The sequence below is a fragment of the Phyllobates terribilis genome, unplaced genomic scaffold, assembly GCF_046119375.1.
Source record: "Phyllobates terribilis strain yellow unplaced genomic scaffold, ASM4611937v1 Scaffold_9__5_contigs__length_417890890, whole genome shotgun sequence".
Taxonomy (NCBI): Eukaryota; Metazoa; Chordata; class Amphibia; order Anura; family Dendrobatidae; genus Phyllobates; species Phyllobates terribilis.
The window spans coordinates 73,311,560-73,338,771 of NW_027362769.1; the positions used below are offsets into that span (position 1 = coordinate 73,311,560).

The 27,212-nt window shown below is 42.3% G+C and overlaps 1 protein-coding gene across 1 annotated transcript in view; it reads left to right on the plus strand.

The window, feature by feature from the left end:
• LOC141161593 (uncharacterized) overlaps nucleotides 1-27,212 on the plus strand; it is a 674,484-nt gene that overhangs the window by 16,879 nt on the left and 630,393 nt on the right. The window contains exon 2 of the mRNA XM_073646616.1: nucleotides 26,682-26,703. Within this exon, the coding sequence (XP_073502717.1) occupies nucleotides 26,682-26,703 (22 nt within the window). The remainder of the gene's footprint in view (nucleotides 1-26,681; nucleotides 26,704-27,212) is intronic.

Sequence of the window (27,212 nt, forward strand, 5' to 3'; positions counted from 1 at the left end):
TTTCTCACAAATCTACAGATAGCTTGGGATTAGGGAATAGTTGTGATTGCAGTCCTTTTAAGGACTAGGTTGCAGCATTTCCTATGACTTTTATCAGGCAGGTCTGTGCTCTTAAATAGATAGGTTGGGAGTAAAGACTAATTGTAATTGCAGTCCTTTTCAGGACTAAGTTAGATCAGTTCCTATCAGTTTTTGCCTGGCAGGTCTGTGCCAGTGCTGTGCAAGTTTTTTTCACAGCATTTGGCTAAATCTAGCAAAGCTAATCCTTTTTGGCCTATTGCAGAGTGTGTTCGTCAGTGGAGTAGCCTATCTGTGTTGCAAGCTACACCACCTGTGTATAGAATACCAATTTTTTTACTGCACCTAGTGAAGTAAAACCTTTTGGGCATAGCATCATTCTATTAGTCCATCTATACTGACCTCCATAAGGTTGCAAATTGAATATAACTTTTTCTGCATCGATCTCTGAAAAAATATTTGGGCTTCTAGCTGTGTGTGGGACTTGTTCTATTGTCCATCTATACTGACCTCCATCAGGTTGCAAATTGAATATAATATTTTTCTGCATCTAGCTCTGAAAAAATATTTGGCCTTCTAGCAGTGTGTGAGACTTGTTCTATTAGTCCATCTATACTGACCACCATCAGGTTGCAAATTGAATATAATTTTTTTCTGCATCTACCTCTGAAAAAATATTTGGGCTTCTAACAGTGTGTGGGACTTGTTCTATTAGTCCATCTATACTGACCTCCATCAGGTTGCAAATTGAATATAATATTTTTCTGCATCTAGCTCTGAAAAAATATTTGGCCTTCTAGCAGTGTGTGGGACTTGTTCTATTAGTCCATCTATACTGACCTCCATCAGGTTGCAAATTGAATATAATATTTTTCTGAATCTAGCTCTGAAAAAATATTTGGGCTTCTAGCAGTGTGTGGGACTTGGTCTATTAGTCCATCTATACTGACCTCTATCAGGTTGCAAATTGAATATAATTTTTTTCTGCATCTAGCTCTGAAAAAATATTTGGCCTTCTAGCAGTGTGTGGGACTTGTTTTATTAGTTCATCTATACAGACCTCCATCAGGTTGCAAATTGAATATAATTTTTTTCTGCATCTAGCTCTGAAAAAATATTTGGCCTTCTAGCAGTGTGTGGGACTTGTTCTATTAGTCCATCTATACTGACCTCCATCAGGTTGCAAACTGAATATAATTTTTTTCTGCATCTACCTCTGAAAAAATATTTGGGCTTCTAGCTGTGTGTGGGACTTGTTCTATTAGTCCTTCTATACTGACCTCCATCAGGTTGCAAATTGAATATAATATTTTTCTGCATCTAGCTCTGAAAAAATATTTGGCCTTCTAGCAGTGTGTGGGACTTGTTCTATTAGTCCATCTATACTGACCTCCATCACGTTGCAAATTGAATATAATTTTTTTCTGCATCTAGCTCTGAAAAAATATTTGGGCTTCTAGCTGTGTGTGGGACTTGTTCTATTAGTCCATCTATACTGACCTCCATCAGGTTGCAAATTGAATATAATATTTTTCTGCATCTATCTCTGAAAAAATATTTGGCCTTCTAGCAGTGTGTGGGACTTGTTCTATTAGTCCATCTATACTGACCTCCATCAGGTTGCAAATTGAATATAATATTTTTCGGCATCTAGCTCTGAAAAAATATTTGGCCTTCTAGCAGTGTGTGGGACTTGTTCTATTAGTCCATCTATACCGACCTCCATCAGGTTGCAAATTGAATATAATTTTTTTCTGCATCTAGCTCTGAAAAAATATTTGGCCTTCTAGCTGTGTGTGGGACTTGTTCTATTAGTCCATCTATACTGACCTCCATCAGGTTGCAAACTGAATATAATTTTTTTCTGCATCTACCTCTGAAAAAATATTTGGGCTTCTAGTTGTGTGTGGGACTTGTTCTATTAGTCCATCTATACTGACCTCCATCACGTTGCAAATTGAATATAATTTTTTTCTGCATCTAGCTCTGAAAAATATTTGGGCTTCTAGCTGTGTGTGGGACTTGTTCTATTAGTCCATCTATACTGACCTCCATCAGGTTGCAAATTGAATATAATATTTTTCTGCCTCTAGCTCTGAAAAAATATTTGGCCTTCTAGCAGTGTGTGGGACTTGTTCTATTAGTCCATCTATACTGACCTCCATCAGGTTACAATTTGAATATAATATTTTTCGGCATCTAGCTCTGAAAAAATATTTGGCCTTCTAGCAGTGTGTGGGACTTGTTCTATTAGTCCAACTATACCGACCTCCATCAGGTTGCAAATTGAATATAATTTTTTTCTGCATCTAGCTCTGAAAAAATATTTGGCCTTCTAGCTGTGTGTGGGACTTGTTCTATTAGTCCATCTATACTGACCTCCATCAGGTTGCAAACTGAATATAATTTTTTTCTGCATCTACCTCTGAAAAAATATTTGGGCTTCTAGCTGTGAGTGGGACTTATTCTATTAGTCCATCTATACTGACCTCCATCAGGTTGCAAATTCAAAATAATTTTTTGTCTGCATCTAGCTCTGAAAAAATATTTGGCCTTCTAGCAATGTGTGGGACTTGTTCTATTAGTCCATCTATACTGACCTCCATCAGGTTGCAAATTAAAAATAATTTTTATCTGCATCTAGCTCTGAAAAAATACTTGGCCTTCTAGCAGTGTGTGGGACTTGTTCTATTAGTCCATCTTTACTGACCTCCATCAGGTTGCAAATTAAAAACAATTTTTAACTGCATCTAGCTCTGAAAAAATATTTGGCCTTCTAGCAGTGTGTGGGACTTGTTCTATTAGTCCATCTATACTGACCTCCATCAGGTTGCAAATTAAAAATATTTTTTATCTGCATCTAGCTCTGAAAAAATATTTGGCCTTCTAGCAGTGTGTGGAACTTGTTCTATTAGTCCATCTATACTGACATCCATCAGGTTGCAAATTAAAAATAATTTTTATCTGCATCTAACTCTGAAAAAATATTTGGCATTCTAGCAGTGTGTGGGACTTGTTCTATTAGTCCATCTACACTGACCTCCATCAAGTTACAAATTAAAAATAATTTTTATCTGCATCTAGCTCTGAAAAAATATTTGGCCTTCTAGCAGTGTGTGGGACTTGGTCTATTAGTCCATGTATACTGACCTCCATCAGGTTGCAAATTCAAAATAATTTTTTGTCTGCATCTAGCTCTGAAAAAATATTTGGCCTTCTAGCAGTGTGTGGGACTTGTTCTATTAGTCCATCTATACTGACCTCCATCAGGTTGCAAATTGAATATAATATTTTTCTGCATCTAGCTCTGAATTAATATTTGGCCTTCTAGCAGTGTGTGGGACTTGTTCTATTAGCCCATCTATACTGACCTCCATCAGGTTGCAAATTGAATATAATATTTTTCTGCATCCAGCTCTGAAAAAATATTTGGCCTTCTAGCTGTGTGTGGACTTGGTCTATTGGTCAATGTATACTGACCTCCATCAGGTTGCAAATTCAAAATAATTTTTTGTCTGCATCTAGCTCTGAAAAAATATTTGGCCTTCTAGCAGTGTGTGGGACTTGTTCTATTAGTCCTTCTATACTGACCTCCATCAGGTTGCAAATTGAATATAATATTTTTCTGCATCTAGCTCTGAAAAAATATTTGGCCTTCTAGCAGTGTGTGGAACTTGTTCTATTAGTCCATCTATACTGACCTCCATCAGGTTGCAAATTGAATATAATATTTTTCTGCATCTTGCTCTGAAAAAATATTTGGCCTTCTAGCAGTGTGTGGGACTTGTTCTATTAGTCCATCTATACTGACCTCCATCAGGTTGCAAACTGAATATAATTTTTTTCTGCATCTTCCTCTGGAAAAATATTTGGGCTTCTAGCTGTGTATGGGACTAGTTCTATTAGTCCATCTATACTGACCTCCATCAGGTTGCAAATTCAAAATAATTTTTATCTGCATCTAGCTCTGCAAAAATATTTGGCCTTCTAGCAGTGTGTGGGACTAGTTCTATTAGTCCATCTATACTGACGTCGATCAAGTTACAAATTAAAAATAATTTTTTTCTGCATCTAACTCTGAAAAAATATTTGGCCTTCTAGCTGTGTGTGGACTTGGTCTATTGGTCCATGTATACTGACCTCCATCAGGTTGCAAATTCAAAATAATTTTTTGTCTGCATCTAGCTCTGAAAAAATATTTGGCCTTCTAGCAGTGTGTGGGACTTGTTCTATTAGTCCATCTATACTGACCTCCATCAGGTTGCAAATTGAATATAATATTTTTCTGCATCTAGCTCTGAAAAAATATTTGGCCTTCTAGCAGTGTGTGGGACTTGTTCTATTAGTCCATCTATACTGACCTCCATCAGGTTGCAAATTGAATATAATATTTTTCTGCATCTTGCTCTGAAAAAATATTTGGCCTTCTAGCAGTGTGTGGGACTTGTTCTATTAGTCCATCTATACTGACCTCCATCAGGTTGCAAACTGAATATAATTTTTTTCTGCATCTTCCTCTGGAAAAATATTTGGGCTTCTAGCTGTGTATGGGACTTGTTCTATTAGTCCATCTATACTGACCTCCATCAGGTTGCAAATTAAAAATAATTTTTATCTACATCTAGCTCTGAAAAAATATTTGGCCTTCTAGCAGTGTGTGGGACTTGTTCTATTAGACCATCTTTACTGACCTCCATCAGGTTGCAAATTAAAAATAATTTTTAACTGCATCTAGCTCTGAAAAAATATTTGGCCTTCTAGCAGTGTGTGGGACTTGTTCTATTAGTCCATCTATACTGACCTCCATCAGGTTGCAAATTGAATATAATATTTTTCTGCATCTAGCTCTGAATTAATATTTGGCCTTCTAGCAGTGTGTGGGACTTGTTCTATTAGCCCATTTATACTGACCTCCATCAGGTTGCAAATTGAATATAATATTTTTCTGCATCTAGCTCTGAAAAAATATTTGGCCTTCTAGCAGTGTGTGGGACTTGTTCTATTAGTCCATCTATACTGACCTCCATCAGGTTGCAAACTGAATATAATTTTTTTCTGCATCTTCCTCTGAAAAAATATTTGGGCTTCTAGCTGTGTGTGGGACTTGTTCTATTAGTCCATCTATACTGACCTCCAACAGGTTGCAAATTCAAAATAATTTTTTGTCTGCATCTAGCTCTGAAAAAATATTTGGCCTTCTAGCAGTGTGTTGGACTTGTTCTATTAGTCCATCTATACTGACCTCCATAAGATTTCAAATTCAAAATAATTTTTTGTCTGCATCTAGCTCTGAAAAAATATTTGGCCTTCTAGCAGTGTGTGGGACTAGTTCTATTAGTCCATCTATACTGACCTCCATCAGGTTGCAAATTAAAAATAATTTTTATCTGCATCTAGCTCTGAAAAAATATTTGTCCTTCTAGCAGTGTGTGGGACTTGTTCTATTAGTCCATCTTTACTGACCTCCATCAGGTTGCAAATTAAAAATAATTTTTAACTGCATCTAGCTCTGAAAAAATATTTGGCCTTCTAGCAGTGTGTGGGACTTGTTCTATTAGTCCATCTATACTGACCTCCAACAGGTTGCAAATTAAAAATATTTTTTATCTGCATCTAGCTCTGAAAAAATATTTGGCCTTCTAGCAGTGTGTGGAACTTGTTCTATTAGTCCATCTATACTGACCTCCATCAGGTTGCAAATTCAAAATAATTTTTATCTGCATCTAGCTCTGAAAAAATATTTGGCCTTCTAGCAGTGTGTGGGACTTGTTCTATTAGTCCATCTATACTGACGTCCATCAAGTTACAAATTAAAAATAATTTTTATCTGCATCTAGCTCTGAAAAAATATTTGGCTTTCTAGCTGTGTGTGGGACTTGGTCTATTTGTCCATGTATACTGACCTCCATCAGGTTGCAAATTCAAAATAATTTTTTGTCTGCATCTAGCTCTGAAAAAATATTTGGCCTTCTAGCAGTGTGTGGGACTTGTTCTATTAGTCCATCTATACTGACCTCCATCAGGTTGCAAATTGAATATAATATTTTTCTGCATCTAGCTCTGAAAAAATATTTGGCCTTCTAGCAGTGTGTGGGACTTGTTCTATTAGTCCATCTATACTGACCTCTATCAGGTTGCAAATTGAATATAATATTTTTCTGCATCTTGCTCTGAAAAAATATTTGGCCTTCTAGCAGTGTGTGGGACTTGTTCTATTAGTCCATCTATACCGACCTCCATCAGGTTGCAAACTGAATATAATTTTTTTCTGCATCTTCCTCTGAAAAAATATTTGGGCTTCTAGCTGTGTGTGGGACTTGTTCTATTAGTCCATCTATACTGACCTCCATCAGGTTGCAAATTCAAAATAATTTTTTGTCTGCATCTAGCTCTGAAAAAATATTTGGCCTTCTGGCAGTGTGTGGGACTTGTTCTATTAGTCCATCTATACTGACCTCCATCAGGTTGCAAATTCAAAATAATTTTTTGTCTGCATCTAGCTCTGAAAAAATATTTGGCCTTCTAGTAGTGTGTGGGACTTGTTCTATTAGTCCATCTATACTGACCTCCATCAGGTTGCAAATTAAAAATAATTTTTATCTACATCTAGCTCTGAAAAAATATTTGGCCTTCTAGCAGTGTGTGGGACTTGTTCTATTAGTCCATCTTTACTGACCTCCATCAGGTTGCAAATTAAAAATAATTTTTTAACTGCATCTAGCTCTGAAAAAATATTTGGCCTTGTAGCAGTGTGTGGGACTTTTTCTATTAGTCCATCTATACTGACCTCCATCAGGTTGCAAATTAAAAATATTTTTTATCTGCATCTAGCTCTGAAAAAATATTTGGCCTTCTAGCAGTGTGTGGAACTTGTTCTATTAGTCCATCTATACTGACCTCCATCAGGTTGCAAATTAAAAATAATTTTTATCTGCATCTAGCTCTGAAAAAATATTTGGCCTTCTAGCAGTGTGTGGGACTTGTTCTATTAGTCCATCTATACTGACCTCCATCAAGTTACAAATTAAAAATAATTTTTATCTGCATCTAGCAATGAAAAAATATTTGGCCTTCTAGCAGTGTGTGGGACTTGGTCTATGAGTCCATGTATACTGACCTCCATCAGGTTGCAAATTCAAAATAATTTTTTGTCTGCATCTAGCTCTGAAAAAATATTTGGCCTTCTAGCAGTGTGTGGGACTTGTTCTATTAGTCCATCTATACTGACCTCCATCAGGTTGCAAATTCAAAATAATTTTTTGTCTGCATCTAGCTCTGAAAAAATATTTGGCCTTCTAGCAGTGTGTGGGACTTGTTCTATTAGTCCATCTATACTGACCTCCATCAGGTTGCAAATTAAAAATAATTTTTATCTGCATCTAGCTCTGAAAAAATATTTGGCCTTTTAGCAGTGTGTGGGACTTGTTCTATTAGTCCATCTATACTGACCTCCATCAGGTTGCAAATTCAAAATAATTTTTTGTCCGCATCTAGCTCTGAAAAAATATTTGGCCTTCTAGCAGTGTGTGGGACTTGTTCTATTAGTCCATCTATACTGACCTCCATCAGGTTGCAAATTAAAACAATTTTTTTATCTGCATCTAGCTCTGAAAAAATATTTGGCCTTCTAGCAGTGTGTGGGACTTGTTCTATTAGTCCATCTATACTGACCTCCATCAGGTTGAAAATTGAATATAATATTTTTCTGCATCTAGCTCTGAAAAAATATTTGGCCTTCTAGCAGTGTGTGGGACTTGTTCTATTAGCCCATCTATACTGACCTCCATCAGGTTGCAAATTGAATATAATATTTTTCTGCATCTAGCTCTGAAAAAATATTTGGCCTTCTAGCAGTGTGTGGGACTTGTTCTATTAGTCCATCTATACTGACCTCCATCAGGTTGCAAACTGAATATAATTTTTTTCTGAATCTTCCTCTGAAAAAATATTTGGGCTTCTAGCAGTGTGTGGGACTTGTTCTATTAGTCCATCTATACTGACCTCCAACAGGTTGCAAATTCAAAATAATTTTTTGTCTGCATCTAGCTCTGAAAAAATATTTGGCCTTCTAGCAGTGTGTTGGACTTGTTCTATTAGTCCATCTATACTGACCTCCATAAGATTTCAAATTCAAAATAATTTTTTGTCTGCATCTAGCTCTGAAAAAATATTTGGCCTTCTAGCAGTGTGTGGGACTTGTTCTATTAGTCCATCTATACTGACCTCCATCAGGTTGCAAATTAAAAATAATTTTTATCTGCATCTAGCTCTGAAAAAATATTTGGCCTTCTAGCAGTGTGTGGGACTTGTTCTATTAGTCCATCTTTACTGACCTCCATCAGGTTGCAAATTAAAAATAATTTTTAACTGCATCTAGCTCTGAAAAAATATTTGGCCTTCTAGCAGTGTGTGGGACTTGTTCTATTAGTCCATCTATACTGACCTCCATCAGGTTGCAAATTAAAAATATTTTTTATCTGCATCTAGCTCTGAAAAAATATTTGGCCTTCTAGCAGTGTGTGGAACTTGTTCTATTAGTCCATCTATACTGACCTCCATCAGGTTGCAAATTCAAAATAATTTTTATCTGCATCTAGCTCTGAAAAAATATTTGGCCTTCTAGCAGTGTGTGGGACTTGTTCTATTAGTCCATCTATACTGACGTCCATCAAGTTACAAATTAAAAATAATTTTTATCTGCATCTAGCTCTGAAAAAATATTTGGCCTTCTAGCTGTGTGTGGGACTTGGTCTATTGGTCCATGTATACTGACCTCCATCAGTTTGCAAATTCAAAATAATTTTTTGTCTGCATCTAGCTCTGAAAAAATATTTGGCCTTCTAGCAGTGTGTGGGACTTGTTCTATTAGTCCATCTATACTGACCTCCATCAGGTTGCAAATTGAATATAATATTTTTCTGCATCTAGCTCTGAAAAAATATTTGGCCTTCTAGCAGTGTGTGGGACTTGTTCTATTAGTCCATCTATACTGACCTCCATCAGGTTGCAAATTGAATATAATATTTTTCCGCATCTTGCTCTGAAAAAATATTTGGCCTTCTAGCAGTGTGTGGGACTTGTTCTATTAGTCCATCTATACCGACCTCCATCAGGTTGCAAACTGAATATAATTTTTTTCTGCATCTTCCTCTGAAAAAATATTTGGGCTTCTAGCTGTGTGTGGGACTTGTTCTATTAGTCCATCTATACTGACCTCCATCAGGTTGCAAATTCAAAATAATTTTTTGTCTGCATCTAGCTTTGAAAAAATATTTGGCCTTCTGGCAGTGTGTGGGACTTGTTCTATTAGTCCATCTATACTGACCTCCATCAGGTTGCAAATTCAAAATAATTTTTTGTCTGCATCTAGCTCTGAAAAAATATTTGGCCTTCTAGTAGTGTGTGGGACTTGTTCTATTAGTCCATCTATACTGACCTCCATCAGGTTGCAAATTAAAAATAATTTTTATCTACATCTAGCTCTGAAAAAATATTTGGCCTTCTAGCAGTGTGTGGGACTTGTTCTATTAGTCCATCTTTACTGACCTCCATCAGGTTGCAAATTAAAAATAATTTTTTAACTGCATCTAGCTCTGAAAAAATATTTGGCCATGTAGCAGTGTGTGGGACTTTTTCTATTAGTCCATCTATACTGACCTCCATCAGGTTGCAAATTAAAAATATTTTTTATCTGCATCTAGCTCTGAAAAAATATTTGGCCTTCTAGCAGTGTGTGGAACTTGTTCTATTAGTCCATCTATACTGACCTCCATCAGGTTGCAAATTAAAAATAATTTTTATCTGCATCTAGCTCTGAAAAAATATTTATCCTTCTAGCAGTGTGTGGGACTTGTTCTATTAGTCCATCTATACTGACCTCCATCAAGTTACAAATTAAAAATAATTTTTATCTGCATCTAGCTCTGAAAAAATATTTGGCCTTCTAGCAGTGTGTGGGACTTGGTCTATGAGTCCATGTATACTGACCTCCATCAGGTTGCAAATTCAAAATAATTTTTTGTCTGCATCTAGCTCTGAAAAAATATTTGGCCTTCTAGCAGTGTGTGGGACTTGTTCTATTAGTCCATCTATACTGACCTCCATCAGGTTGCAAATTCAAAATAATTTTTTGTCTGCATCTAGCTCTGAAAAAATATTTGGCCTTCTAGCAGTGTGTGGGACTTGTTCTATTAGTCCATCTATACTGACCTCCATCAGGTTGCAAATTAAAAATAATTTTTATCTGCATCTAGCTCTGAAAAAATATTTGGCCTTCTAGCAGTGTGTGGGACTTGTTCTATTAGTCCATCTATACTGACCTCCATCAGGTTGCAAATTCAAAATAATTTTTATCTGCATCTAGCTCTGAAAAAATATTTATCCTTCTAGCAGTGTGTGGGACTTGTTCTATTAGTCCATCTATACTGACCTCCATCAAGTTACAAATTAAAAATAATTTTTATCTGCATCTAGCTCTGAAAAAATATTTGGCCTTCTAGCAGTGTGTGGGACTTGGTCTATGAGTCCATGTATACTGACCTCCATCAGGTTGCAAATTCAAAATAATTTTTTGTCTGCATCTAGCTCTGAAAAAATATTTGGCCTTCTAGCAGTGTGTGGGACTTGTTCTATTAGTCCATCTATACTGACCTCCATCAGGTTGCAAATTCAAAATAATTTTTTGTCTGCATCTAGCTCTGAAAAAATATTTGGCCTTCTAGCAGTGTGTGGGACTTGTTCTATTAGTCCATCTATACTGACCTCCATCAGGTTGCAAATTAAAAATAATTTTTATCTGCATCTAGCTCTGAAAAAATATTTGGCCTTCTAGCAGTGTGTGGGACTTGTTCTATTAGTCCATCTATACTGACCTCCATCAGGTTGCAAATTCAAAATAATTTTTTGTCCGCATCTAGCTCTGAAAAAATATTTGGCCTTCTAGCAGTGTGTGGGACTTGTTCTATTAGTCCATCTATACTGACCTCCATCAGGTTGCAAATTAAAACAATTTTTTTATCTGCATCTAGCTCTGAAAAAATATTTGGCCTTCTAGCAGTGTGTGGGACTTGTTCTATTAGTCCATCTATACTGACCTCCATCAGGTTGAAAATTGAATATAATATTTTTCTGCATCTAGCTCTGAAAAAATATTTGGCCTTCTAGCAGTGTGTGGGACTTGTTCTATTAGTCCATCTATACTGACCTCCATCAGGTTGCAAATTGAATATAATATTTTTCTGCATCTAGCTCTGAAAAAATATTTGGCCTTCTAGCAGTGTGTGGGACTTGTTCTATTAGTCCATCTATACCGAACTCCATCAGGTTGCAAATTGAATATAATTTTTTTCTGCATCTAGCTCTGAAAAAATATTTGGGCTTCTAGCTGTGTGTGGGACTTGTTCTATTAGTCCATCTATACTGACCTCCATAAGGTTGCAAACTGAATATAATTTTTTTCTGCATCTTCCTCTGAAAAAATATTTGGGCTTCTAGCTGTGTGTGGGACTTGTTCTATTAGTCCATCTATACTGACCTCCATCAGGTTGCAAATTCAAAATAATTTTTTGTCTGCATCTAGCTCTGAAAAAATATTTGGCCTAATAGCAGTGTGTGGGACTTGTTCTATTAGTCCATCTATACTGACCTCCATCAGGTTGCAAATTCAAAATAATTTTTATCTGCATCTAGCTCTGAAAAAATATTTGGCCTTCTAGCAGTTTGTGGGACTTGTTCTATTAGTCCATCTATACTGACCTCCATCAGGTTGCAAATTCAAAATAATTTTTATCTGCATCTAGCTCTGAAAAAATATTTGGCCTTCTAGCAGTGTGTGGGACTTGTTCTATTAGTCCATCTATACTGACCTCCATCAGGTTGCAAATTAAAAATAATTTTTATCTGCATCTAGCTCTGAAAAAATATTTTACCTTCTAGCAGTGTGTGGGACTTGTTCTATTAGTCCATCTATACTGACCTCCATCAAGTTGCAAATTAAAAATAATTTTTATCTGCATCTATCTCTGAAGAAATATTTGGCCTTCAAGCAGTGTGTGGGACTTGGTCTATTAGTCCATCTATACTGACCTCCATCAGGTTGCAAATTCAAAATAATTTTTTGTCTGCATCTAGCTCTGAAAAAATATTTGGCCTTCTAGCAGTGTGTGGAACTTGTGCTATTAGTCCATCTATACTGACCTCCATCAGGTTGCAAATTCAAAATAATTTTTTGTCTGCATCTAGCTCTGAAAAAATATTTGGCCTTCTAGCAGTGTGTGGGACTTGTTCTATTAGTCCATCTATACTGACCTCCATCAGGTTGCAAATTAAATATAATTTTTGTCTGCATCTAGCTCTGAAAAAATATTTGGCCTTCTAGCAGTGTGTGGGACTTGTTCTATTAGTCCTTCTATACTGACCTCCATCAGGTTGCAAATTCAAAATCATTTTTTGTCTGCATCTAGCTCTGAAAAAATATTTGGCCTTCTAGCAGTGTGTGGGACTTGTTCTATTAGTCCATCTATACTGACCTCCATCAGGTTGCACATTAAAAATAATTTTTATCTGCATCTAGCTCTGAAAAAATATTTGGCCTTCTAGCAGTGTGTGGGACTTGTTCTATTAGTCCATCTTTACTGACCTCCATCAGGTTGCAAATTAAAAATAATTTTTATCTGCATCTAGCTCTGAAAAAATATTTGGCCTTCTAGCAGTGTGTGGGACTTGTTCTATTAGTCCATCTATACTGACCTCCATCAGGTTGCAAATTAAAAATAATTTTTATCTGCATCTAGCTCTGAAAAAATATTTGGCCTTTTAGCAGTGTGTTGGACTTGTTCTATTAGTCCATCTATACTGACCTCCATCCATTGAGTTCTTCAATAGATTCAGCAATAAAGGTGCGGTAGCAGCAGTTAAGGGGGAGAAGGCCGGGGAACAACTAGCTAAATTAACAGGGGGTGAAATAGATCATTTCTCGGTCTCCAAAAATGACGTGAGGGACCAGTTTAGTAAGCTGGCCATTGGCAAAGCAGCAGGGCCTGACGGTCTCAGTCCACGTGTCCTCAGAGTGTGTGCAAATGAGTTGTGTACTGTCTTTCAGCATCTCTTTAACCAGAGCTTACAATCAAAGAGAGTACCAGTGCTATGGAAGACTTCCTGCCTGGTGCCGGTTCCCAAGAATACCTTCCCGGCTTCCCCGGGGGACTATAGACCGGTGGCCTTAACATCGCATGCGATGAAGTCCTTGGAGAGAATAGTACTTGCTCACTTGTGTCCGAGGGTGATGGCGCATACTGATGCTCTTCAGTTTGTGTACCGGCAGGGACTGGGGGTGGACGATGCTGTAGCGTCTCTGCTACAAACAGTACATTCCTTTTTGGACAATGATGGAACCACAGTGCGTGCTTTGTTCTTTGATTTCTCTAGTGCGTTCAACACATTACAGCCACTCTTACTGCGTGGAAAGTTGATTAAAATGGCAGTGGATGAGGGACTTGTGAATTGGATAATTGACTACCTGTCGGATAGGCCACAGTTTGTTAGGTGGGGGACGGCTACATCAGATAGTGTACTGAGCAGTGTCGGAGCCCCGCAGGGAACAGTGCTGTCGCCATTCCTCTTTACATTGTACACAGCTGACTTTCAGTATAAATCAGACCGTTGTCACCTCCAGAAGTACTCGGATGACTCTGTGATAGTTGGCGGTATTGGGAAGGACCAGGATGAAGAGGAATATAGAAGGGTGGTTGCGGACTTTGTAGTATGGTGCCAGGCTAACCATCTAGAACTAAATGTTAAGAAAACCAGGGAGTTGGTGATGAGCTATGGAAGGTGCAAGAAGGTATGCCTACCTGTTACCATTGACGGTCAGGATGTGGAGATGGTGGACAGTTTCAAATATTTGGGGGTTTACCTGGATAGCAAGCTAGACTGGAGAAGGTCTACAAGAAGGGGATGAGTAGATTGTACTTCCTAAGGAAGTTAAGGTCGTTTAATGTGTGTGGCAAAATGCTTGAGGTGTTCTACCAATTCATTGTGGCTAGTGCCACCTTTGCGGCAATAATTTGCTAGGGTAACAGTGTGCGTGTTGCTGACGCCAACAAGCTCAACAAACTTATCAAGAAGGCTAGCGCGACGGTGGGCCTACAGCTTGGGACTTTTGAAGAGGTGGTAGAGGATAGGATTAAGAAGAAGTGCAGAGCTATAATGGGCAACAACACACACCCGCTTTATGAACTGTTTGCGAAACAGAAGAGCACATTCAGCAATCGCCTAATACAACTAAGGTGTAAAAAGGAAAAATACAGGAAATCGTTTGTTCCAACAGCTATGGGGGTGTTTAACAAATGTCTGAAAAGCAATGTCTAAAGCATTCCAAATGTTATGTTATCATATGTGTCATGTTCGAGATCTGTGTTCTGCTGCTGTGATACCGCAATTTCCTCCGGGATAAATAAAGTATATCTTATCTTATCTTATCTTATCAGGTTGCAAATTCAAAATAATTTTTATCTGCATCTAGCTCTGAAAAAATATTTGGCCTTCTAGCAGTGTGTGGGACTCATTGTATTAGGCCATCTATACCAAGCTCCACCAGCTTTTAAATTAATAATAATTTTTAGCTGCATCTAGCCCTGAAAATATTTTTTCTTCCCAATAGTGGTAGCAATATAAATATGGGGCGCGCTCCTGGCTTACAAAAATATACGCTTCATAGCAAAAAACACCAGCCTAGCGCACTGCATTAATAAGATGGCATCATCGTCTCTCCCAGTGCTAGGCCTACTACCCAGGCTAGCATTCCTGTGCCTAAAACACAATGTATGGATCCGCGCTAGCCACTATGCTGAGGGGTCTAAAGCTGCTGCTAACGCTTTATAACAATTCAATTGACAGATTTTCACAGAGCTCTTCCACAATGCCCACCCATCGGGCAACAGTTGCCCACCTTCCCTATGGGATCTAGTGGCGAATAGTTGATGCCATTAATCAGAGCGTCAGTTGCCCCGTCAACGTGGCAAGCATACGGTAAGGCATGGGAAGAGTGGACACGACTAGTAGCAGGCAGACGGGTTGACCAATGTGAACAAGCCAGATCACAAGTCACCATAGAATTTCTCCACCAGCTAATGATGAGGGGCATATCAGGGGCGTCAGCGCAGCAGTGTCTGACTGGAGTAGCATTTCACTTCCAACTACTGAATTGGGGCGATGTGACAAAGATTCATCATCAGACAATCCACAAAAGGGTGGAAAAGGGGTCAGCCAAGTCAGGAGTGTAGACGTCCCGTCCCGTGTCACTAAAACTGATTTCTCACATCATATCCCTAACACCATTAACATGACACTCACAATTTGAAGCAACACTACTGTCTACTGCATTTGTGATCACCTTCTTCGGGGCGCTATCCATAAGCGAATTAGTCCCTCAATCCAAAATTACCACCAGTGAGGCTTATTACACCAGGACGTAGTCATAGCCAATAATGCAATACGTCTACGCATACACAAATCGAAAACGGTTCCAGCGGGCAGGGGCACTTGGGTACTTCTACAACCCACAAACGGTACACTGAGTCAGGTATCAATAGTAAAAACATATCTAACCATCAGATCACAAAGTAATTTCTTCCCATCACACATTGATGGAACGCCATTATCAAGATACCAGTTCCAAGCTATATTTAATAAATGCATAACATCGGCAGGGAACCACCCCAAAGATTATAGGACACACTCATTCCGCATAGGCGCGGCCACGGAAGCAGCAAGAGCAGGACTGTCAGAAACGGAAGTTCAGAGGATAGGGAGATGGCGATCCACGTGTTTGGCAAGATACATAAGACCGGACTTGTTATCCTAACGTGGTTTGTTTCTTTTACAGGTGACGCTAAGCCAACAGTGTGGGTGATAGGCCACTCGTATATATATTGGGCAGAAAAAAGGGCGAAAGTCCGCCCAGGCGGGAGGAAATTAGAGTTTCATAACACATATTTCAACTGGAGAGGTATTAGAGGCCTGCTATGGCCACAGGTACTAATGGAGGTAATCATGGTAGGGAGAGAGGCAAGATGTCCAGTCATCTTAGTTATACAGGCCGGGGGAAACAACCTAGGTCATCACAAGAGCGCATAACTAATGGCAATAATGAAACTAGACACTGAGCGCTTCAGAGAATTTTTCACAAAACTAGCTATAGTATGGTCAGAGATTGTGCCGATAGTGGTATGGCAAGGTGCGCGAGACATCACGGCCATCGAACGGACAAGGCGGGTAATAAATATTCGGATGGCAAAATTTAGAAGAGACAGAGGCGGTGTAGTGGTACGACACCAACAACTAGAAGGAGATAAAGCAGGCCTCATACGGCCCGACGGTGTTCACTTAATGGATATTGGACTGGACATATTCCTGTCAGGACTCCAGGACGGAGTGGAACAAGCGTTAAGAGTGATGGGTGGGGGTCAGAGTCCTGCATACGAGTACGCAGGATCCTCCGTGACCTGGAAATAGAAAGGACATGTTGGAGAGTTACACTTGTTGGCCAAGTAGCCGGAGTGGAGACCCAGGGCATGCTGCAACAAGCTGAATTATTTTAGAAATAAAATGCCTTTCTAATGGAATGGGTATAAAGAGTTAATAAACCTGTGACCGATCCTTACCCATCCAGTTGTAAGAGTTACATTATTGTATTGTCAAGGAAAGGGGGGCAGTAGGGGGGCTGAGCGTCTGGGTTTGGATGGGGGTCCCCACAGTCTGCCTAGGCTAGATGCATTTAAAAATTCTTATTAGATACACAGGCGGTGCAGCTTGCTTTGCAGCTGGGCTACTACGCCCAAAGTATTGCCTAGGCTAGATGCAGTTAAAAATTCTACGCTGACTAGCAGACACTGAAGATTTGGAGCAGACCTCTGAGTAAACAGCTCTTCAGACTCAACCATCTGTGTTACCCCAAGCCATAGTGTATGTAGTTTCTTACAGTTAAAAGGGGGGGGGGGGGACCCAACCCACCTGGAATTGACGATGCCAACGTCACGTAAGACACAGCAAGGGGACTCCTAAAAGAGTCTCCATTTTTTCCCAAAATTGTGGCACAGACACCAGTTAAACCTAGAACGCATACCTGGGGCCTCGCAGTCCCGCCCTGTTAATTGTTTTCTATTTTCTGCAAGATTACTTTAGTTAGAATTTTGAAACTCTTGGTATTCTTCATGTAAATAGTTGTTTGTCATTTGAGTTTGAGTTATTCCATGTTATTTGCACACGGGCCTAAAAGGCCCCAGGTATATGAAAGTGTAGATTTTTATGGTCATGCGCTCTAGGGTTTAGTGGCATCAATTGCCCCACAGTTGCTTAAAACGGTTGGTGAGGTGATATTACCAAATCCTCAAGCTTTTAGTCTCCCAAGGATAACACAGGGGTAGAAAAGTCCTTGCGAATCCATGATTTGTTCATCTTTATGAACGTGAGTCTGTCTACATTCTCAGTGGACAGCCGCGTGCGCTTATCTGTCAGCAAACCATCAGCAGCGCTGAACACACGTTCAGAGAGAACACTGGCTGCAGGGCATGACAAGATCTCCAAGGCGTGAGTGGTGAGCTCCGGCCATTTTTCCAGATTGGAATACCAAAATGAGCAAGGGTCCAGTGACACAGTCATGGCTTCGATGTTCACTTGGAGATACTCCTGCACCATCCTCTCTAGGCATTGACTATGTGTCAGACTTCTTGTCTCCTGTGGCCTTGCAAAAAATGGTCTAAAAAAAGTGGTGAAACGATTCCACAAAATTGCTGTTACCAGCAGACCATGTGTTACTGTTACGGTTTGAGTGATGAAGACTCGACAGTCCCATGGTTGGCAAGTTAGAACTGTGAGATTCACTTCGTGCACCACTGGTGTTTTGTGGAAAAGCACATGTAAGATTCTGCAACAGCCTCTGCAGATACTCCTGCATGCGTCAATCCCTTTTTATGGCAGGAATTATTTCGCCAAATTTTTCTTTTGTACCGGGGATCTAAGAGTGTGGCAACCCAGTAGTCGGGATTACTTCGAATTCTGCAATCTGAGGGTCATGTTGCAGGTAGTGCAGCAAGAAGGCACTCATGTGTCTTGCGCATCCAGGAGGACCAAGTCCTTGTTGTGTTGGTAGCGAGGTAAGAATCATGCTTCCTTCCTCTGCCCTCTCCCCACAACCTCGCACAACAGAAATGTGATCAAGGTCTCCCTCATCTGATGAGTCTTCCATGCCCATCGCCAGTTCATCCTCCACTTCTTCCTCGGCTCCTGCACCTTCCTCAACAGTTTGGCTGCTACCATGCGCCCTGGTTAATCCCTCTCCCCCACCCTCCCATGCCTGCCGCCTTGGTGCTGCCAACCGTCTGGACCTTGGAGATGTTATCCCTTCCGCATACGACTCCTCCTCTACTTCCTCCACCTCCTCTTGTCCCACCACCTGACTCTGAATTCTGTTTAGTGTGTGCTCCAGCATGTAAATCACCGGAATAGTCATGCTGATAATGGCATCGTCGACAGCACTAAACATCTTCGTCGCCATTTCAAAACTGTGCAGAAGGGTGTGTGGCGCCCCTGAGGGTTCAGTCGCCACAGAGTTACTGCATCTCACCCAGAGGTGTGGTATCTCACCCTCAGGTAAGGAAGGCGTATGGCTCGGGACCCTAACACCTGCATCCAACACATACTCGGAGTGGGTGTAGGGCGAGATTGCTCCTAAGGGAGAGCACAGTCCCAGGTCCCTAGCTGGTGGGAGGGTCCTATGTAGTGGGTGCTTAGGGGAGCAGCTTAGGGGAGCACATGACAGGGAGAGTATAAATAGGAAGCCATCTTAGAAAGAGCAAGCCAGTCAGAGGAGGAAAAGTGACAGGAGCAGAGGCTCAGCATGAGCTCTGCTTCGGAGGCGGGCCTAGCCTGGGAGGCCCAGGACTGAAGGAGAGAAGAGAGGCGTGGGAGCAGGAAGGCTCCAGGAACCGAAGGGACCCTAGGGCTACGGGCCGTGCAGAAGGCCACCCGTACTCCCGCTGCTACCAGGAGGTAGAGGGGTCAGGCCAGATAAGGGGAACCGGTCCCTCAACTAGAGGAGAAACAGCAAGGCTCAGCTAGAAACCGGAGGCTGCAGCATTTCATGTACTGCAGGCAAAAGTTCACACCAGTCTCACTAAGAAGGTAGCCACATAGGACCCAGGGGACGGAACACAAGTCGCCCGACAAGGCCCGAGGATACCGGATATAAGTGTCACTGGGTGTGAGGTGCAGGGAGAAGGCCAGAGAAAGGACACACAGAAGGGGGTCCTGCTAAGTACTCCGGAGCTATCTGGGGGTGGACTGAGCCCCTCACTGAGTACGCACAGCACGACGGGTGAGATTGCTCTGGTACCTGTAATCTGGACTGCAACAACTGTGAGTAAAGATCTTGGGACTGCATCACACGGACTCTGTGTTCATTACTGACTCCCTGCACTACAACCACCTTCATCCACCCACACTGCCCTGAAGCTACACTCTTCCTGTGGTGAGTAATAATACCATTGCTGCAAAACCACCAGCTTCAGAGGATTGTTCCGCAGCGGTGGCCCCTTTGGCCGCACTCCAGAGGTGGCGTCGTCGGACATTATAAAATCCATATATACAAATTACCGTTGGATTGACCGCCCTGGGTCACGGACCGGGTCACCGCCACAGTGACTACAACCCCCAGCGTCTACCGGCCCGGCTCAGGGTACCCCACGGCCCAGGGGGCACATCAACTTCATAGGTCCCTGATCTGAGACCACTCCTGCAGTGTGATTTGCCCCACCTCTGGATCTCGTTGACCCAGGCTATACGTCAGAACGTATTGCACCAGGGCTTGTCGGTGCTGCCACAGTCGCTGCAACATGTGCAGAGTTGAAATCCACCGTGTCGGCACATCGCATTTCAGCCGGTGAACTGGCAGGCCCAACGACTTCTGTAGAGATGTAAGTCGTTGAGCTGCCGGATGCGAACGGCGGAAGTGAGCACGCAGCGACCGTGCCCTCTGCAGAAGGCCATCTAGTCCGGGATAGTGGGCTAAAAATTTATGGACAACCAGGTTCAACACGTGAGCCATACAAGGCACGTGTGTGACATTGCCCCGGCGAAGGGCCGCACCCAGGTTTGCAGCATTGTCGCACACGGCCTTCCCTGGTTGCAGGTCCAGTGGAGACAACCATTCATGAAACTGGGTCTCCAGAGCTGACCACAAGTTCTCAGCTGTGTGACTCACATTTCCCAGACATTTCAAAGTAAACACTGATGCCGTTGAGCCCTGCTGCCAGCATAGTAAGGAGGTGTGCAGGATTCCTTCTGCGCAGTTAGAAAGAAGGTGGCATTACCAGACAGGCTTTGGGTGCAGGTGGAGGACCGAGAGGAGGTTGAGGAGGCAGAAGCAGTGGAGGAACTTCGAGATAAAGAGGATTGACGCAAAACTCGTGGGGACGGTAAGACTTGGACAGCAGCCCCTTGTCCTGCTGTCACCATAGTTACCCATTGCCCAGTCAGCGACATGTAACGCCCCTGTCCATACCTACTCTTCAAGTGTCTGTGGTGAAATGCACCCTGTCACACACAGAGTTTCTCAAAGAAGCGGTGATGTTGTGTGCGACATGCTGGTGGAGCGCAGGCACACCTTTCTTTGAGAAGTAGTGCCGACTGGGCATTTGGTACTGGGGCACTGCGACGGACATAAGGTCTCGAAAATCCACTGTGTCCTCCAGGCGGAAAGGCAGCATTTCTGTAGCCAACAGCTTGCAGATGGTGAAATTCAACCTCTTAGCTTTCTCATGGCTAGGAGGAAATGGTCTTTTACTTTTCCACATCTGAGGGACCGAGGGCTGGCTGTTGTGTTTTGACGGGGTTGAGTTGGGTGTCCCCAGCAAACTGCCGGTCTGTGAGGAAGATGCAGGCGGACATGTTAGGTTGCCTTGATCCAAAGGTGGTGCTCTCGATGTCAGAGAGCGCTCAACACCAGCAGGTGTTTCCACTTCCCAATGAACTGACGACCTGCCAATCACACTGGCTGTTGCAGGTAAAGAGGTGGCAGGTCTGCGTCCAAAAACATGTGTGACTGCTGTCCCCCCAGTCACAGAGGATGAAGAGGCCGCGGATGCACAAGATGGGGCAGACGGTGGTTGGCCCAGCCTGCTAGGCCGCATTGTAGCACAGTGAGCTTCCCACTGCAACTTATGCTTCATATCCATGTGACGGTACATGCATGAAGTACTCAAAGTATGGATTTTTTGGCCTCTACTTAGCTTTTGGTGACAAATATTACAGATAACACGAGTTGGGTCATCCTTATCGATCTGAATAAATGCCCAGGCTATGCAAGGCTTAGAGCCCATGCGACCTGAAGAGCTACTACGACTTGTGGTCAGAGGCAGAGTTGTGGTTGAGGATGCAGTTGTTGACGTGCTTCCAGTACTCCGTCTCTGTCCAGGAAGGCGCAACCTAACCTCGTCGTCAATAGCATCTGTGACGCCCTGCTGCGCTTGGTATCACAGATCCTACAAGAGTGTATTGATTGAATCCTCCACAAGAGGCCCCCATAAACATTCACACGTCTCCACCTTCCACCTCAGACAAGCAGAGGGAGCCCGTTAGGGATATAAATAGGGAAGGTGGAGCTAGGCAGTTCAGTTCCTCTGAAGAGTTCCTGCAGTAGAGAAGCCTAAGAGAGGTCAGTCTGCAGTGAAGCTCAGTCTAGTCTAGAGAACTCAGTTAATAGTTCAGCAGTGGAGCACGAGGCTCCTGCTAGCTAGATTCAGGGAGCCCAGATAGAGCTTAAGGTGTGCAAGAGCCATAAGATCGGTGAAGCGTGGCAAGCTGCCGTTAGTGTGTATAGCCTAGTGAGGGCACAAGTAGGCCGAAGGCGAGTGGCGAGTTAGTACATAAGGGGCAGAGGAGCTTAACCAGCTCACCCCGAAGCATTTACCTGACACCGGAGCCCAGCTTACCGTGATCTCTATGACCCAGTAAGGCCTAACCGGAATCCCTGGAGAACTACAAGTCCCAGGATCGCTAAGGTGCTGATACGTAACAATGCCAGGAGACGCTTAGGCCCCGCATACTGGGAGCGTGAACTCCAAGAGAAGGCCCTACCACAATGTCAGCCAGCGCAGGACAGAGACAAAGTTAGGCCTAGCTCCAGGCAGGTCAGAAACTTACTACGCAGAGGCAAGAAACAGGAGGCTCTACACCCGCTCATTGGGGAGGATCCTGATATGCACCCTTCACCCTACAGTGCTCCGGGATGTGCCTGAATTTCCTCCAGTAAAAGGTACTGAAGTGACTACCGTGTCCATTCCCGTTCTTGCTCTGACCCAGCTGGGTCTCGCCTGTCCTGCATTCCCCCTGCATACGCTGCCCTGAGACCTAGCTCCACCTGTGGGGAGCTATACCATCGAGCTGCCTTATCACGGGCCTCAGTGGACTGCTGCAGCGCTGGTGCTTCTCACCAGATACCACAGGTGGCATCACGAACTCTTATAAAATTAACAATTATCCACCCTTTTAAAGAGTGACCCCAGGGTACGGGCCAGGGAGCCGACCACCGCGACATCCCCAAGGCCAGGCAAAGGCCCGTGTGACCTCATCGACTGGCTGACTGTGGGTTGACAGTAAGTGGGATCTCCAATCTTGTCATCATCACCCTGTGTGTTATCACACCCGTCGTCCTCAAAGCCAACCTCTTCCTGCCCTGATCGAAAAGTCAAGTTGTCGCTCCAATCAGGTATTTGAGTCTCATCATCATCTTCATCATTGTCTCCACCAACAGGAGTTACAGTTTGGGAACGAGGGTCTACATTATGCTTAGAACCTTCTTCATCTGGTCTTGGATCCGACTTATAAAGATTCTGGGCATCAGTGCAGATCATTTCCTCATCTGGATTAACAGAAGCTCTCGAGCAGACCTCCGTTTCCCAGGCTATAGTATGAGTAAACAGCTCTGCAGACTCAACCATCTGTGTTACCCCATACTCAGACGGGCAGCTTGGAGACTTGGGAGCTGTGAGGAAGCAAGTGCGATTGGGGTGACACCTCTGAGGACTGGAGTATTTGTGATGTTGAAGTTGAGGTGGAGGAGAGCCCACTTGAAGGAGCACTTGATATCCGCTGAAGCACCTGCTGTTTTTGTGCCTCATCTGGAATTTGTAGCGATGGGCGTGTCCGTAACAAAGGGATCGTATCACATTGTCCACGAAAAGAAGTCGACATGTTAGTTTGGCTGGAAGATGGTCTTTCTTCTGCAGATGTTACCCCCCCCCACCGCGGGGGGGCTCGGCCCACCAGCGGACAGGCACCAGTATTGGGAGAGGGGGGCTGGCCGTCAGGGTCCACCGTGGCTCTGGCACAAACCCGGCGACACGGAGGTGGCAAGGGCAGGAACGGACTGGCCGTCGGCTTCTCACTTTTTGGATTTTAGAAGGGCATGACATGCCTATATCTGTGTCTCCCCCTCCTTTTACTCCTCCACCTCTTTTCTTTTCGCATGACTATATGTACTTGTCTCTTTTCCATGAGTTAGTTATGTCTTCTGAGCAGTTTGTCAGCTTTTGGACACCTTTGAAGGTGTTTTCTATGTGTTTCTATGTGTTTTTGTTTGCCTGCCATTGGTTTTAACGGTGTTCGAAGGTGTTCAACGAACAGTGCGACGAACAGTTCGGCGAACAGAAGGGTGTTCGACGAACCGAACCGAACTCGAACACTACGGGGGTGGCTCAACACTAGTTAGTACTTACAGTTGAGTGGATCCTGTTATGAATGGTTGTGAGTGTATTTAGCACATCAGGGTTTGCATCATCTGAAAGAGACATGACATCCACAGTGTCATTTGCTGATGCATTGAGGTCAATAGGAAGCTTAGCCTTTCGTCCATACATGACCTTAAATGGAGTGCACTTGGTTGAGGCATGCATAGATGTGTGATAGGCAAACAAAACACCAGGGATGAACTGGTCCCAGTAGGTTCCTTGGTCATTGACAAGCTTGCTAAGAGATTCTTTGAATGTTCGATTGTCACGTTCCCGCTGGCCATTTGTTTGTGGGTGGTAGGCAGATGAAATGCGATGATCAAGTTCACAAACTCTCTTCCCTAGTCGCTAATCAAAGTGTCCATACAGCCTAAGCGGCAAATAATGGTGTACAAAAATTTTGCTACTGACATGGCACTCTTGTCTGGAACAGCTGTTGCTTCAATCCACTTGGAGAAATGATCAGTGACTGCAACTATATATTTTTGCCGTTTGATGTTTCCTGAAGAGGACCGATCATATCAATCCCAACTAAGCTCCATACTTTTCCAGGCACTGGTATACTGTTGAGTGGTGGAGCTTCTTTGCTGATTTTGGGACTTGTGACAAAACATTTTTGACAGGCTTTGACATGTTGGTGAACATCGTTCTTCATTCCCTTCCAGTAATAATGGTCAGAAATTTTGGCAAATGTTTTATCTCTGCCAAAATGGCCACCAGAAGTTGGGTTGTCGTGACAGGTCTTCAGGATATTTGGCAGTCAGCTTTTAGTGAGAACCTCCTTTTTTTCCATAGTAAATAATCCCTTTCTCTGCTCAATATGGCTAAGATGTTTGTCAAAACTGGGACTTGGCATTTGAACGTTTCTCTGGAGGTATATCGTAGATCCACTGGGGGTACTTTTGTTCTGTTGCAGTGTAGAATCTCAAAAGCTGATCATACAGTTGGTCTTCCATTGTTGTCAAAATTGGAAAACTTATTTTTTTGTTGGAGGCGTTCCAAGTTCACTTTATATACCTTATCAAGATAGAATAGGAACTCACACTGGAGAACTTAAGGTGCATATCATAGAGAGCAGGGAGAAACATACATAACAAGTTACAACACATAACATTAACTATGCACTGATGGAACTGCACCATCTAATGTCAGCTCAATGTAATGCCTCCAACACATGCTGTAAGTCTAGTCCACCCATTCCCATGCACTAGATTTGCTGCTGATTTTCCACAGGGAAAAAATCAGCAGCCAATCTGCATCAAAATCCGCATCCCAATGATGTGGATTTTTTGTGCAGAATCACAGCAGATTTCTCCATGTCACATGGAAGAGGGAAATCTGCTGCAGACCGCATCAAAATCTGTCAAAAGCCGCATGAAATGGTATATGGTTTATGTATGTGCATCTATATATACTGTAGCACTACAGCTGCAAAAACATGCTAATATTCTGCCCTAGAGGAGTATAGACCATGGGTATATTATAGCCTAGGCCAAACTATACCCCAGGGTATAAATTGACCTAGGACAGATTATACTCCTCCGGGCCAGAATATAACCCTGCTGCTGTAAATCAGATTTTTCACTCTTATGAGAACCATTGAGTGATATACTCAAGAAAGGGGCCCCAGACATTGCACAGGGGCCCCAGACATCGCACAGGATTGAGTGATATACTCAAGAACAGGCCCCAGACATCGCACAGGGGGTCCCAGACAGCGCACATGGGGTCCCAGATAGCGCACAGGGGGGCAAAGACAGCGCACAGGGGGGCAGAGAAAGCTCACAGGGGCCCTGCGCGCTGTCTCTCCCCCCCCCCCTTGTGCGCTGTCTCTTCCCCCCCTTGCACGCTGTCTCTGCCCCCCTGTGCGTTGCCTGGGGCCCCTGTGTGCTGCATGGGGCCCCGTTATTAAGTATATCACTCAATGGTTCTCAAAAGTGTGAAAAATCTGATCTACAGCAGCAGGGGTATATTCTGACCCGGAGTGGTACAATCTGGCCAAGGCCAATTTATACCCCGGAGTGTAGTTTGGCCTAAACCAGAATATACCCGGGGTATAATCTGGCCTAGGCCACTTTAACCCCGGGTATATTCAGGGCGGGGGGGGTAATCTGGCCTGTTACACCGGATTACACTTGATTTGTGTCATATGTTATAGGTACTATTTAAACAAAGCGTTATTACAAAGTTTCACATTGTTGCATCATTTTTATCCTTTAAGTTGCTAATTTCAATTGAGGTTTTATTAAGGGCATATCTCAGGGAGTGAAAGGTTGAAATATTCTACTCAGCCATGAGTCTTCTGGGGACCCAAATACACCTATATGACATGGGAAATCACTAGTGTAATAAATGACACATAGTACTTAGGGGTCCTGTTAACAATTTTGTATTGGGGCCAGTAGCTTCAAGCAACCCTTTGGGGTTTATTGGTTAGAATCAGCAAGCACACATGTAACGTGTAGTCTACTAAATGCGAATTACAGATGACACTGGCCATTTCAGATTACTATTTGCACATTTCTGATCACTTGTAACAAAAATTATCCAGTGTAAATGTAGAAAAAGAAAAACGATACATGATATTTTTTTAACCATTTTATCTGTGTTCTTCATGTATCAATGATACTACTGGAACAAACTTTAAATGTTACGATTAATGGCACTTGTAACAAGGTTTACCTTACTGTCACTCACTATAGTGGCACTCACTTGACTTTTCTAAAGAAGTATCAATTTGGATTTGAAAAGTTTTTATGTACAATGGAACATAAATGAAGTACTTCACAGGTTCTAGTGAGCACATTTAAACTTAATGCTGTGGGTCTTCATGAAAATGTAAAGGATTAATAACATTTTTATTCTTTTTCTCTATTTTAGGAGGCTAGCATCTGCACTTGGAGTAAGTATAATAATAATAAGTATGTTAATACGAGTCCATAGCAGTAGCCCACCTTCACCATGCTGGCATCTGAGTTAAAGCGGAAGTCTGTGCCCGTTACTGATCCAGCCACAGGACCAACTTTCTGGACCATCAAGAGTCACCTTCATCTCATCACTCAATAAATCCTTTGAAAATATGACTTCAGATATTTTTTGGCCCAGTCTTGATGTTTTCACTTCTGTATCTTGTTCAGTGGTGGTCTGGTTTCAGCCCTCCTTACCTCGGCCATGTGTCTGAGCACTGAACACCTTGTACTTCTGGACACTCCAGGGAGGTTGCAGTTCTGAAATATGACAGCACTGTAGGATAATGGCTTAATGGTGGCTTCACATTTGATTTTTCTCACATCTTTGGCAGTTAATCTGCAAAAAAATTTTCTCAAAACATTTTTTGTGACTATTTACTACAAAACTTTTGAGGATTCAGTGATCACGTTCCAATAACTTAGCAATTTCAAGAGTGCTGAA